At 39.6% G+C, this 14,248-nt stretch overlaps 1 protein-coding gene across 42 annotated transcripts in view; it reads left to right on the forward strand.

The window, feature by feature from the left end:
• The window catches only part of PTPRD (protein tyrosine phosphatase receptor type D), a 1,753,725-nt gene extending 1,742,129 nt beyond the window's left edge, over positions 1 to 11,596 (forward strand). For all 42 annotated transcript variants that reach the window (XM_060237318.1, XM_060237320.1, XM_060237317.1 and 39 more), the window contains 3 exons: positions 3,104 to 3,258; positions 7,318 to 7,453; positions 10,139 to 11,596. In XM_060237318.1, the coding sequence (XP_060093301.1) occupies positions 3,104 to 3,258; positions 7,318 to 7,453; positions 10,139 to 10,207 (360 nt within the window). In that variant the 3' untranslated portion in view covers positions 10,208 to 11,596. The remainder of the gene's footprint in view (positions 1 to 3,103; positions 3,259 to 7,317; positions 7,454 to 10,138) is intronic.
• The last annotated feature ends 2,652 nt before the right edge of the window (positions 11,597 to 14,248 follow it).

Genomic DNA, 14,248 nt, shown 5'->3' on the forward strand with positions numbered 1-14,248 from the left:
TTTTCAGATGACAACATTAGCAAACTGCAGTCCTAAATATCCTTGCTAGCATGGTTGCTTACAAATACCAGTATAATATTGTAATGCCCATATAAAGCCATGGCTTGTTTCTATAGTGGCAGAAATTTGCTATCAGGTTTTATTATTTGTGTGGTAAGTCAGTCTCAAGTAAATTGGTGAAATTTCCTCTTAAGTAAAAGGCACTTTTAATGGGGCAAAATGGCCCTTGGTTCAAGAGTAACTCATCACCCTACTAACAGTAGTTTAAAGGTTCCTGAAAATGCATTTTTCACACTCATACACATGACCATAGCACTTAACCACCAAATGCTTAATCAGGCAAAGAGAAGTCATTGCCATTTAAAATGAGCGAGATGAGTTGTTGGCCTGCATAAGAGTAAACGAAGCCTATAATTTTTCATTGGGCTTTACTGATTGCACAGATTGTAGAAACCGTCTTTCTCCCTAGATGCCATTGCTGAATGATATACCTGAGGAATGTGAAAGATACTGCAGATGTGCTAGCGCAATAACATGAACCAAGTTATCATTTGTGTTTGCTATTTTAAGCAACCTATATTCACCTCCGTGTCAAGGCAATCACAACTGACTGCTTTGGTGGGAAATAATTATTTTTTCTTGCCTCCAGCTTCCAAGCTGCTTTATCGGAATTCCCATAATCATTGCAGTTATTCATTGGTTTCATTTTGCAAAAAGTGCTGTTTTAAAAGACTGGCATCTGGCAATAGCTTTTTTCTCCTCTCCTTGTACAACGCCTCAACTATTGCTTACAGGCATGGTGACATGGCATCTGCTGTTTCTCCTACCATGGCGGGAAAGTAGTTGCCTTCAGGAAGTGTGAGATATCCAGAAGGCATGAAGGTTAACAGCAATAGCTCAATTTGTGTCACTTCTATTAAATGTCACTGCTTACACAGATTGACAATGTGCAAAAATGAGCAAGCGCAGCAGTTGCGCTCAAATCCCTTGTGGTTTTTCTGTATGTATTGCATTGCGCACTCTACTAGCAATTTACATGCAAAGCAAGATATGATGGAAGCCAAGCACTGATGCTTGCAGTGGTTCAGTGATTGACAGGCTTTTTTTGGAGGGGGTGTTGTAATAACTCCCTTTTGTAATATGATTACAAAAATCATAAGGGATTGAATTTACTAGCAACAGCAGAGGTGGGTTGTTGCCATAAGCTGGGCTTATAGTTGGTCATTTTGGGAAATGTGATTCTGGGGTATATGGAACTTTGCCGTGATTGAGCAAAGATATTCCTACAATGTCTTTATTTTGGTATTTAATGTGAGGTAGACTTTTTATGTATGGATCACTGAACTGATCTGGTATTGACTCTTTGTGATGCTGTTCCATGGATGATTAGAAAATGAAAACTTCAAGGATGAGTTTAATGTGACAAATAGCACATTCAGTAAAAAGGGCACAGCTTGTAAAGAGTCAGTCTTCTAGTTACCTTTAGCAGGCAACCAGCCAGTGAAGAAGAATATGGAAGCGTCAAATTCAAAGGTGCTTCCAAATGCAGACCTTTCCTACTTATAGCTAGCAGCCCACCAAGACCACTGAAGTGCTGATGCTGAGGGTCAGAGGACCAATGTGGATTTAAAAACCAGATGCCTTTTTCTCCCTGCCAGCCGAACCTCCTTTGGCACAAGGGAGCATCTCTAGCACAAGAGCAAGGTGGAGTCAAACTCATCTGTTCGTCACTTCTCAGAGATTTTCTGAAGGCTTGGTTGCTGGGGAAGGGGAAGAATGAAATATAGGTATCAGTAAGTGCCTTCCACTGGTATGTCATTGGATCAATCCAACGCAGGATTGTCTTTCTCTCCCCATACACACACACTAGCTATCAGTATGCTCAGGGGTGGAATTCTAGCAGGAGCTCCTTTGCATATTAGGCCACGCACCCCTGATATAGCCAATTCTCCAACAGCTCACAAAAAAGAGTTTTTGGAGGATTGGCTACATCAGGGGTATGTGGCCAAATATGCAAAAGAGCTCCTGCTAGAATTCCACCCGAGTATGCTACAAATGATTAGTTTTACATGTGAAGGGAAAAATTCTGTGGACTTAAGATGCTAATTAAAATAATACAAACTAACATTATCTATGACTCACATGGTGATCTAGCACTAAATATTGTATTTTATGAGTATGAAGACACAGTGTGACACACATTATAGCTTCCACTGATCATGTTTTTTGGATGTACAGGTACTAGCATTTAAGAATCATTCCCATTTGCTAGGTACTAAAGGGACAACTGGGATTAGAAGCCCTGAACAAGCATATTCCAGACACTGGAAACTGCCAGTTTGGTGTAGTGGTTAAGTGTGAAGACTCTTATCTGGGAGAACCGGGTTTGATTCCCCACTCCTCCACTTGCACCTGCTAGCATGGCCTTGGGTCAGCCATAGCTCTGGCAGAGGTTGTCCTTGAAAGGGTAGCTGCTATGAGAGCCCTCTCCAGCCCCACCCACCTCAGAGGGTCTCTGTTGTGGGGGAGGAAGGTAAAGGAGATTGTGAGCCGCTCTGAGACTCTTCGGAGTGGAGGGCGGGATATAAATCCAATATCTTCTTCTTCTTCATGGAATGGCTTTGCCAAATAAGAAGAAGGCAATGTAAAGAACCTTGAAACTCTGGCCAAATGGGAAATGTTAGTGGTTTTAAAAGAGGATTTTGATTTTGTTGCCTGCCAAGCCATTGTCTTACACAAACATTAACCTTGAGCAACCCCCCCCCCCAAAAAAAAACCCACTAGCTCACAATTTCCTTGTCCTTAGAGTCTTTTTTCCAGGATCTAAATGTCAGACAACATCCTCTCCAATGCTGGGAGTAATTTGAGCATCCTTGTGGTTAATGAAATTGCAGTCTTATGTCAATGTGGTTTTGCTAACTCAAAACAAGGAGGAAAACACAGGCTCATCAGCATTGTAGTTAGAAGTGTCTTAGCAAATGCCCTCTTCACTATTTTTGCTTGTTGTGGGTTATGTTTTTTGTTGGTTTATTTCTTCCCCACCCTGAACATTGTTTTCTGCCCTACTGACTTTCATATCCTATATGTGTGCCTTTCATTAAAGGATGGCCAGTCACGAACAGTGAGACAGTTCCAGTTCACCGATTGGCCTGAACAAGGAGTGCCAAAGTCAGGAGAAGGTTTCATTGACTTCATAGGCCAAGTGCATAAAACAAAAGAGCAGTTTGGGCAAGATGGGCCAATCTCCGTCCACTGTAGGTAAGTAAAAGCAAAAGAAATTCAGGTATTGCTGCATTGCTTATCCTTCATCATAAGCCAATTTGAAACAGCAAAGCAATTGTGATAACTTCTGGGTGTTGAAATAGAGGTACAGATAGAATAATTTGACAACAGGGTAAGTTTATTTCTGTAAATTTATTTCTGTTAAGTGAAGAATGCAAATTACAGTCTGAGTGTATGAATGGCACTGAACCAGAAAGTAATCAGAGGGTGGCCTTAGGCAAGGCATTATTCTCTCAAGCTCCCATTAACAATCCAGGGACAATAATAATGCTAACCTTTATTCAGGGTGGTTATAAGATTACTGACAGCCAATTTAAAAAAGCATGCTGGGAGCCATGCAGGCCAATGTCCCTTTAAAGGCGTTCTGAACCCATGTTCCCGCTACTGCATGATCCGTTTGCATAGTTTTCTAGTGTACAAACACTATGCACATAAATTAGGATGCTGACCTGTGTGGAACAAGTAAACAGCAAGACAAGCCAGGATTCAATGATTATTTGTGAGTGATTCCTGGTTTCATGAACCAGCTTTAACAATGGCTAAAGGTAAAACTGTGGCTTTCTGTTCTGTCAGAACCAATCTTTTCTGTCTTAGACAAATAATAATGCAAGGTTTGTGAGCTATGGGGGAGAGAGAGGTTTGTGTTGTTCATTTTTAATTTTGGTCTTGGTACAGCTCTCGCACATTAAAGTTCTACACAGTCAGCTAAAATATTTTTATGGTCTCTTATTTAATAAATTGCTTTCTAAATTCCATTATAGATTAAAATTTTGTGTTTAACACATAATGAAAAACTCTGCCAGTTATTGCAGCTGTGAGGGTCTTCTGTATGGGCAGAATCCTGCCAGTCTGCCTTATCTTTAAGAAGAGGTCTTGTGAGGAAGATCCATAAACAAAAGCAGAAGGAAAAGAGCTTTCTGAGCCACACAAGACCCAGAGAAAGACCTTAGCCAGGACTGGCTGTACTGCTGATAGGGTATCTCAGTGGAGCAACCAAACCATTTAACTCAGGGGTGTCAAACATGCAGCTTGGGGGCCAAATCAGGCCCCAGAGGGCTCCCATCAGGCCCATGAACAACTCACTGTCATTTACTTCTTTTCCCCTCTCTTGCTTCCTTTTGCATCAGAACTTGCTTTGTCAGGCATGCTGAATCTCACAGGAGCTACAGAGCAAAGCCTCTATTTTCTCCATTGGCTAAGGCTCCTTGGGGAGGAAAGGGGGGAAGGAGAACTTGCTTTGCCAGGCTCTTTCAATTGCACAGCAGAGCTACTGAGCAAGCCTTTCTTCCTTCTATTGGCTGAGACTCCTCCCTCTCTTCTCCACCTGGGGAGGGAGGGAAAGAACAAGAGCTTCCTTTGCCCTGTTCCCACAATTGCAAGGAGTACTATAAAGCACCTTTAAGGCTTTTTCAAGGTATGAGCTTCCTACACAGAGAGAGAGAGAGTTAGCTAGTTAGCTGGTTAGTTAGTTAGTTAGTTAGTTGTTGGCTCGTTGTACCAGGGCTCTCTTCAGTGCAACTGGTTTGCCTCCCCCTTTCACTGTATTCATGCCTTCATGATCCAATCTTTCTCAGTAGGAAAGCAATGTGAACTATTTAAATGAAGAATAACAAGTGATGTGGATTACGCTGAGTGTGTGTGTTTCATAAAGTTTATATCTACCCTACCTGGTATTACATTTTATGACACACTTGGCCTGGCCCAACAAGGTCGCATTTATGTCAGATCCAGCCCTCATAACAAATGACTTTGACACCCCTGTGCAGAACATTTGGAGCAACTTAAATACCATTTAGAAATATAAAACCAGTAGTCAATGCAAGGTCAATGGCCTGCCCATCAGCTATCTTAACACCTCTCTGAAGCTTGGGCAATGGAAAGAGCAGCTACCCGATGCTCCAGATACAAAATTATTCCACAATTGTTATTCAAGAACAGCAGCTTGTTAGACTATGTGAACAGGAAGAGCTGACTCACAGTAGCTGTACATTGTATCACATTATATGGCTTCTGTACCACTTTTGCATAAGAATGCACAAAACAGTGTGCAGTTCAGCTTTTAGTTTGAGACTTTCTAAATCTTCTTAGAAAGCATTAGCTTCTGTATTTGAAAATATGGCACACTGTTCGAATTTGCTTTCCAAGTCACTATGAAGTAGTTGAATCTATAGTTTTCTGCAGTCTTTACCATATTAACCCTTTGGAGATTCCCTGTATCATTATTGGTCTCTTCGTTACTTCTTTACTTAATAGCAAAAGTTGAAAAATGTCTCATGAAAAACATGAAAAAACAGTTTTTCCAGGAAACTGTGGCGTTTTCGCACTTACCTTAAGCCGGAGCGACGTCCCTCTTCACTGCGCAGCGTCTGCACGGTTTTCGCACTAATTGCTGCGGAGCACCTGGAAAAGCCGCAAAGTCCCGCGGCTTTTGCGGCACAAATGTAAACTGCCAAAAACCAGTTTACATTTGCGCTGCAAAAGCCGCAGGACTTTGCGGCTCTTCCAGGTGCTCCGCAGCAATTAGTGTAAAACCGTGCAGACGCTGCGCGGTGAAGAGGGACGTCGCTCTGGCTTAAGGTAAGTGCGAAAACGCCCTGTGCCTCAAACAAACTGTTAGCTAGCCCTGGTATTTTCTAGTGTGGGTCAGATGACCCTGCTGTTTCCCAACCTAGACAATATGCTTCTCTATAGTACAGATTTTTGATCAGCAACCGATAATGGTCATTTCTCAATACAAAGAAAAACATACATACATCAGATTATTTGAGTTTTGTAGGGCTACTTTTCTTTGGATTGACTTTACACATTTCTGATTTTTTAAAAAAATGTATTATGTAATCTACATTTATCATCAGTTCAAACAACTACTCCTGCATTAGAAATAAACCTTCTGAGTAAGGAGTATATATGGGCATATGGTTCATGAAATAGTTTGTGGCAGGTCAACCAATATGAAATTTCCGCAGACTTTCTAGCTGTTTGTGGTGGTTTGTGATTGGATACATTTCCAGATAGTCTCTGTTCAATCTAAATGTTTACAAAACTTTAAAAACAACAGTGGCTGGAACTTGAAGGGCATGTGGAGGAGTATCTGAGCATGTCCCCTGCAACTTTAATATCTCTAGCTTGAATAGGATCTATTCTGTTCATTTCTGATCCTCCTGAACCTGTCAAAATGAGTGCCTGTTAATGTCAAGTGGTCATTTTGGCATGCACAGGTTCAGGAGTGAATAGAACAGATCCTGTCCAAGCTAGAGACACCAAACTTGCAGGGTGTCTCCAGCTGACTCTCTACCTGCCCTCCACATTTGGTGAGGATTGGATTTACAGGGTCTATGGCACCCCAAATGTGCCCCTGAGAAAGTGCTTTCTGGAGAAATTACCACCTTTCATTTCCCCATAAAGCAATTTCCTGGGGGCACCTTCTTTGGGAGGCTGTTAACTCAGACCCCATAAATTCAATTCTTACCAAATATGGAGGACAGTAGAGGATAGTTAGCCAGAGACCCCCTGTGAGTTTGGTGTCTCTAGCACACTGGAGGTCCAAACTCCACAAACTGAACCAGTTCATTTGGTGGCTAAAAGTTCACGATGGTTCGTGAACTGGGCACACCATGAACTGAACTGCGTTTTTCTGGTTTGTGCCCATCCCTAGTTAGGAATGAGGGGATTCATTCTATCACCTCACAAATTGAACTAGTTTGTTTAGCAGATAAAAGTTCATGACAGTTTGTGGTTCACCACAAACTAAACCGCATTTTCCCAGTTTGTGCCCATTCCTAGTTAGGGCCCTGGTTTCATTATCACAAATTGGCTATTCTATAATTGGTAAGAATAGTATTCTCTTCAAATAATTCCTGATATTTCACTGCCAAATCCAATCCATATCACTTTACTATGTAATGATCCCTTTATAGTTAGAGTTAAAAAAAAATTAAAAAAATCCAAGGCATGTAATGTGTAGCACAGCATACCTACAGCACATCATACATCCATATTCTTTCTTTTCTTTTTTTCTTTTCCATACTGCAACAGTGCGGGTGTTGGAAGAACTGGCGTGTTCATAACCTTGAGCATCGTGTTGGAAAGAATGAGATATGAAGGTGTTGTAGATATCTTTCAGACTGTCAAAATGTTAAGGACACAACGGCCAGCCATGGTACAGACGGAGGTGAGAAAAATAGCATCCATGTATACAGAATATATGGAATAGTAACAAATTATCAAAATCATATTTTCTGTCCCTGTTTGTGATTGATAATTTTGAACTGTAAGGAAATGATTTCTTCAGCTGTTCTCTGTTATATTGTGCTTATGGTGCTGGAGCATTCTGATCAATTGTAGATGCACTAGACGTTAATTATGTAGTCTCCCGTGTAGTCCGTATCCCATCTCATCTACTGAGGAAGAAAGGGATACAACCACATTTCTTATCCACCAAATCCTATTTTTCCTTATCCATTTAGTGCAAGTCTTGGAAAGTGCGAGTGGGTGGGTTTGACTGTGTTTCTTTTGTAGAAAACAAAGGAGAGAGTTTGCTTTCTGGGTTCACTTGTGGTACTGGAAACAATCCTTAACTGAACACTGGTGTAAGAATAGCTCTGAGAAGAACAAGAGCTTTCCAGGCCAGTGTGTTGGAGCTGGGCAGTTGTGAAGAAGGGATGTAATTTTAAGCAAATTTGCTAGGAAAGGAGTAGAGTCCTGTATAGATTAGTAGTTTTTCCCTAACAGTGCAATATGCTGGAAAGAAGGGGGAGGCAATGTTTAATTCATAAAAAGAGAGGTGTTTGGACTATATGGATTAATGCAGTTATTGTACTACACCCATAATTGGTGGGGGGGGGGAGGTTGTGGATGAATAGTAAGAGTATTGATGATGGAATGCATTCTACACATGCTCAGAAGCACAGTGTACAGATGTTCCAAGGCTTCAGCCCTGGCACTAGAAAGCAAGTTACAGGCTTGAACCTTCTGCAGCATACCATTTATGTGTGGTTGGGTATTTTTTTTTCTTTCCATACAAGACATTGGTGTATTTATGCTGAATAGTAGGAATTGCTCATCTTTTGGGGGTGACACTGATGCAATCATTATTAATTCTGTATCCAAAGCATATCATTGAGATATTTGTATGCAAACTTTAACAGATTTCCCCCTTTCATAGAGGAGAATGCATAGAATGAGACTGAGATTCAGAGTGAAGGGCAGGGTATAAATCTTCCTCTATATGTCTTCATGTACTTTGTCTGGACAGATGTTCCCTGTAAATTTGTGCCTGTAGGGGCAGCCGAACATGACTCCCCACGTACATGTTCTGGGGTTCAAGATGTTATCTCGATAAATCTTGCCATCCAGTTCCTTGCACCAGATCACCCTTTCACTCCATGACTGATAAAGAGCTCCGTTATTTTAGCCACCCTTTCCCCACTGTGAAACATTTATTTGCTCCCAAGAAAGAGGGAACTTAGCAGAGCATATGGCTGCAAGGAAAAAAGAGCAAAAGGAACCCTCCCTTGCCCCCGGTGCTAACTAGGGATAAGAGGAGAATCTGCAGTGTTAGAACTATTGGAACAGTGTGGATGTAACAGCAAATGTTGGGGGCATATATGCATTCTCCACTGTGACAGTCTCTATGCAAGAAAAATGTGATATCCATTTTCTGACCACAAATTAAGAGGGGGAGGGTGTTGATTTAGTTGAATGCACAGAGGAGCCTTAGTATACAGACTTTATGCTGTCTACTGAAATTTTCCACCCTGAATTTTGTGAATTACACTCATATTTAAAAAAATCCACTGTACACTGTTGCTGAGATTATGAAGAAAGCAATTTTAAAAACGAACTTCCCTTCAAATAAAGTAAGATCATTAAAAGTATCTTACCATAGAGCCTGGTTACTCATTATGGCAAAACTGAAGAGTAAACTCCATTTATTTTTCATCATCCACATTGTGTAGAGATGAACGTCTAAGCAAAATGGGGGGGAGGATCTCCTCTATGTCACACTAGTTCCTGAACACTAATTTAGCTTTATATTTATTTATTCATCTGTGTCTATTTCTATAGCTTATCTGTATGAATTGTTTTACTTTTCAGAATCTCTGCAGAGCAACCCCAGCTGGAATAACTTTCTGTTAATCTTAAAAGAGAAAAAAACCCACCTTGCCTCAGCTCATACATACTCTCACTATGACTTGGATCCTGTGGCACATTTCTACTGATGGAATTTCCATCAGCATGATTTCCATCAGCAAAGCAGACCTTCCTCATCTCTCCTTCTGCAGTGCAAAAAGCCTCCTAAAATGTTTCTCCTGGGAGACAGGAGACTACCAGTAACAGCGTCAGTAAGGAGTCAAAGGTCTGCAATGGAGAGGGAAATCAACAAACTGTTTGAAGAAATGCTTCACAGGTTCCAACCCTCTATATAAACAACTATAAGTCCCAACTAGAAAATGGGCTAATTGACAGACTGGTTTTATATTTACATGTAAAAATGTCATGCACACAATTTAGTCACACATATACATCCACAGTTGCAAGTACTACTGTAAAAATGCAAGACACAGAGTCCAGGATTTGTCACAACTTAGCCCTCTGTGCACATACATTGGCAAAACCTGGTTAAAATGGGAACACCAATTAGTGTTGATTTGGGTGCTACAGTAGTCTGTTGCTAAACCCAACGCGATTGTGGAATAAGGACTTCATGCTAGAGGGGGGCATAAGGAAATAGCTCAGAAGCCCATGGCCACTCCTTGTTTAACTTAATCAGGGGTACAAGACTGGTAATGCTATGTCTGCACATAGTCTATAGCAAATAGTTTAATTTTAATCTCTCTTTCTCTCTTTTTTGAAGGATCAATACCAGTTCTGCTATCGAGCCGCACTAGAATACCTGGGCAGCTTTGATCACTATGCAACGTAAACAAAACAAACAAAAAACACTGACCCATCCTGGATTTTTAACTGCAGGCCCTTTAAGATCCAGAGAGCCTCTTCTGAGCCATACAGTGTGCTTGAGAAGTACTTCTTTACTCCTAACTAAAGACCAATTAGTGGGAAATATTAAAAGGGAAAAAAAACTATTCCAGGAGGACCAACAATTCACAGTTCAATAAACCTAACCAGAAACATAGTAGAAGAATCCTGACTGGTTGAGGCATCTGAAGGATTACATTTTACAGATACTTCAAGGATTCTTCCTTGGTTGAAATTAAAAGGAAGAGGAAATTCCTGCGAAGAACCATCATCTTGTTCAGGATTGCATGATTGTTAACAGTGCTAACCTTGGAAGGATTGCAATTCAGGGCAAGATGCTCATCATAAAGCCAGTACTTGGCTCCTCTGGAAGAAAGAAAATGGACTCTTTGCTTCAACATCTTCCCTTCTCACCATATTGCTCATAAACAACACTTGGGGGTGGGTGGGAGGGAGAAGGGCGAATGTTTAAAAAGGAAGTCCTTGATTTAGTTTTTTAGTATTGTAAAGATACTGCTGACCTGTGCTTCATTTTTAACTGTGTAAACTCTTTTCTTTTTTTAAAACAAAAGTTTATCATTCAATGAAGTGATTTTAAAAAGTTGCATAACTGTTCATTTTTTTGTTTCAGAATTGTAGGTTTTTTTATGCTGTAGAACTGTTATTTGTAATATCTCGCTGTAGAAATGTTAAATAATTTGAAAAAATTGCACATTTTTGTGCAGCCCTATATTTATCTCCAGGACCACATCTTCATGTAGGTATTACTTTTACATTTTGATTTTTAAATGAAATATCAATCAGTTAATCTACATATGGAAGACTTTGTTTTAGTTTCTTTTGGAATCAACAGGGAAGCGCAAAGTATAAAGCTGCTACTAATACACAAAAACACACACCTTTCTCTTTCTATCTATAAATATATGTATATCTCTTTTATTGTCTCTCTATCTATTTACAGCAATACACGTAGATAGATAGATGGAAATGCACACAGTTATAAGTAAATGTATGTACACACACACACACACACACACGTCAGTTCTTCCATGACTTGGATTTGTTGGAGCTGTGGGATAAAATCCAAAATGCTACACTGAGTCCATATGATATTTCTGAACACTTTTGCATTTCAAGTTTTTTTCTTTTTTTTCTTTTCCTAGGGGAAATGCGGAATGCACATCAGTGATACTTGAATCTCAGTCCTACCCAAAAATAAAGGACAGAAATCGTGTGTTCATGCGCACACTAACCTAACACACACGTTTATAATGTTAAAGCTTCCAGTAAAGTTTGGTATTTGTAACACCTTAGTGCAATAACAGACCATACTAAATATAGGAAGTGTGCATGTGGGAAAGGTCAGTGCATAGCCCCTTAGGAGGGGAGAATGTTGTAATATAATAGTTGTCAAGACGTTTTAAAAATGTATTCACTTGTGTAATTGTCTATAGTATACAGTAAGAAATTTACATTGATCATGTATAATGGGGCAAAGCCAAACTCACGTTGCTCTGTTAAATCAGAAATGTTTTGTGACATACAGCATTTATTGGAAATGCTGAGGTTTTTTATTTTAATTTTTTGCATTTAGAGTGCCTTATATTTGATGCCTATTTTGATAGCATTTCTTCAAGTTTTGTTCCGTCTGCATTTGTGTTAGTTACACTCTCCTCTCCTCCTCTCCTCTTTCAGTTAAAGCATTATCTTTTCCGTAGATGTTCAAACAGGTCTTTTAACAATATGCATTCCTGGCATTTACCCAAGTGTTAAATATGAATAAATATTCCTCCAAGGCCATTAGGCAGTCAGAGGCCCTTTATCCAGCCAGAACTCCAAACTACTACTAGTGCATGACCCCTTCCAAACTGGCATTTGTAATCATTGGTGGCTAGGATCTAGCATTGCCATTGTGGAAAAACAGGATGGCTCTCCTACTGCCAAGAGGAACAGCCATTAAAGTGGTTCTTTCATTTGAAGCCAAGGTGTTCTCACCTCACTTATGCTTTGGGGCCTTCTTAGGCCAGTAAAGCTGGGTAAATGGACACAGGGCACAGATCACATTATACCTTTTTCTGATGATCAACACAAGGTATCATTTGAGATGCTTTAATGGAAACCATATTTCTCTTGTCTTAGTCTTGTTTAAACCTGTTACCATGTCAAACACAAATTTCAAAAAAACCCTCATCTTGATTCAGGGTTTGTTTTTTCCATGTTATTTTAATCACTACCAGAAATAGATATATTAAAAGACCAAACACTAGAAATCATTCTATTTGAGCACTTTTGTAAAAAACAAAGACAAAAAACTTAAAGCGCAAAAATGGGAAAAAATTAAAAGTATATATGTATTATAATAATAATATAATAATAAAGTATTATAGAAGGCTACCTCAGAATGAGATTCTCTAATTTACATCAGAATCAGAGAAGAATGTGCACTATATGTTTTCTTTTTTATTTCTGTCAAAGAATACAGAAAGTGCCAGATAATGCAATGAACGTGCTTTTAGCCAAAAGTACAGTCAACAGACACTCATGATTGAAAAAATGCTACGCTTTAGAAGCACAGACGAAAGGCACGTCTGCACAGGATTTTTTCTGTGTTCTCAGTTTGGTAATTTAAGTGCAAAATTGGAAGTGCAGAAAGCAATATCCCATTCCCACCCCCCACCAAAGGGAGGCACTGTTCACATGGAGGTTTTGTGTGGCTTTGCTCTGAGGAAACCTGCAGTGCAGGTGATATCAGGGGTTCAGTGCAGGCTGCACACAGAAACCATGTGGCTTGTGGAGATCATAGTTGCATGGCTGATACCTCTAGAAAGCCCTATATGGACATGGTCCAGGAAGACCTGTTGCTCATGAGAGCAATTAATAGATCAGACCTTCCATTCTGCAACAATGTTTTGGTTTGTAAAAAGTATTAAGCAAACTGCTATTGAAAGTGAGAGCTTCACAAGAGGAAAAAAGTATAATGTTCACACATGTTCCCATCAAAACTGCTATTCAGGAGTTGCTTGTAAAGGGAACTCTGTCAGAATCATTGATGTGCATTCCATTTTCTGTGACCTTTTTGTGTAGCAATTCTCTTCTTTCTCAATTTTATTAAAAAATTAATTGGTCTCATTATCTGCCATTTACCAAGCTCGAGTTTTGGTTTCATCAGCATAATCAGTACGGTGCTATTATTTACCTATGTATGTGTAGTTATGTATAATTTTGTAATTAGTTAATAATGGAGAAATACGTAAAATATATAAAAATTATTTGTACAGAACTTTTATTTTAGCTCTTTTTTAAAAAAAAAATTGGTTTGCATGGTTAGACATTGGCAAGGATGGTTGGGGGAAGGGAAGGGGTCCTCTAGGGAGAATTGCACTTTCTATACCTTTCTACTATGCACTGCCCTATTGATTCTACACCCAATAGTATTATTACTTGAACCCATCTGTAAGAAAACTGCTTATAAAAATCCACTTGTGTGTATGTAAATAACACATAACATGTTAAAGGGAGGGGGGAGTTTGCAGGGGCAACAACAAATGCAGGTTTTCTTCCCCTTCTGCCCCCACCCTTTTACAGTTTTAATCTCTTTCTTTTGAATGCCCTGATACTCCACTAGAATATCAGCAGGCTGCAGGTCCCATCATCCATCTGTTACGTGGCTTTGCCATTCAAGCTTGGAGTGTCTTTACAAAGATAATACCAGTTGTGTTCTTTGCTCTTGTTTTGGATGCCTAGACTGAAAAATTTAAAAAAAAAATTACCTTGTAAAATGGCTTGTTAAAAAATACAATTACCTCTAATTAGTAGTACGCGTAAATGTTTTACAGAATGAAAGGCGTGCTTTTTATTTTCTTACTTCGTTACATTGGTGGCGAAAGAAAGTCTGTATGAAAATCAGTTCTTTGCTGACACAAGTTCCATTTGTTACAAATGAATTCTAATAAAAATGTCAGTGTTATGCAGCTCTGGTCGTCTTTCC

The sequence above is a fragment of the Heteronotia binoei genome, chromosome 4, assembly GCF_032191835.1.
Source record: "Heteronotia binoei isolate CCM8104 ecotype False Entrance Well chromosome 4, APGP_CSIRO_Hbin_v1, whole genome shotgun sequence".
In the NCBI taxonomy this organism is placed as follows: domain Eukaryota; kingdom Metazoa; phylum Chordata; class Lepidosauria; order Squamata; family Gekkonidae; genus Heteronotia; species Heteronotia binoei.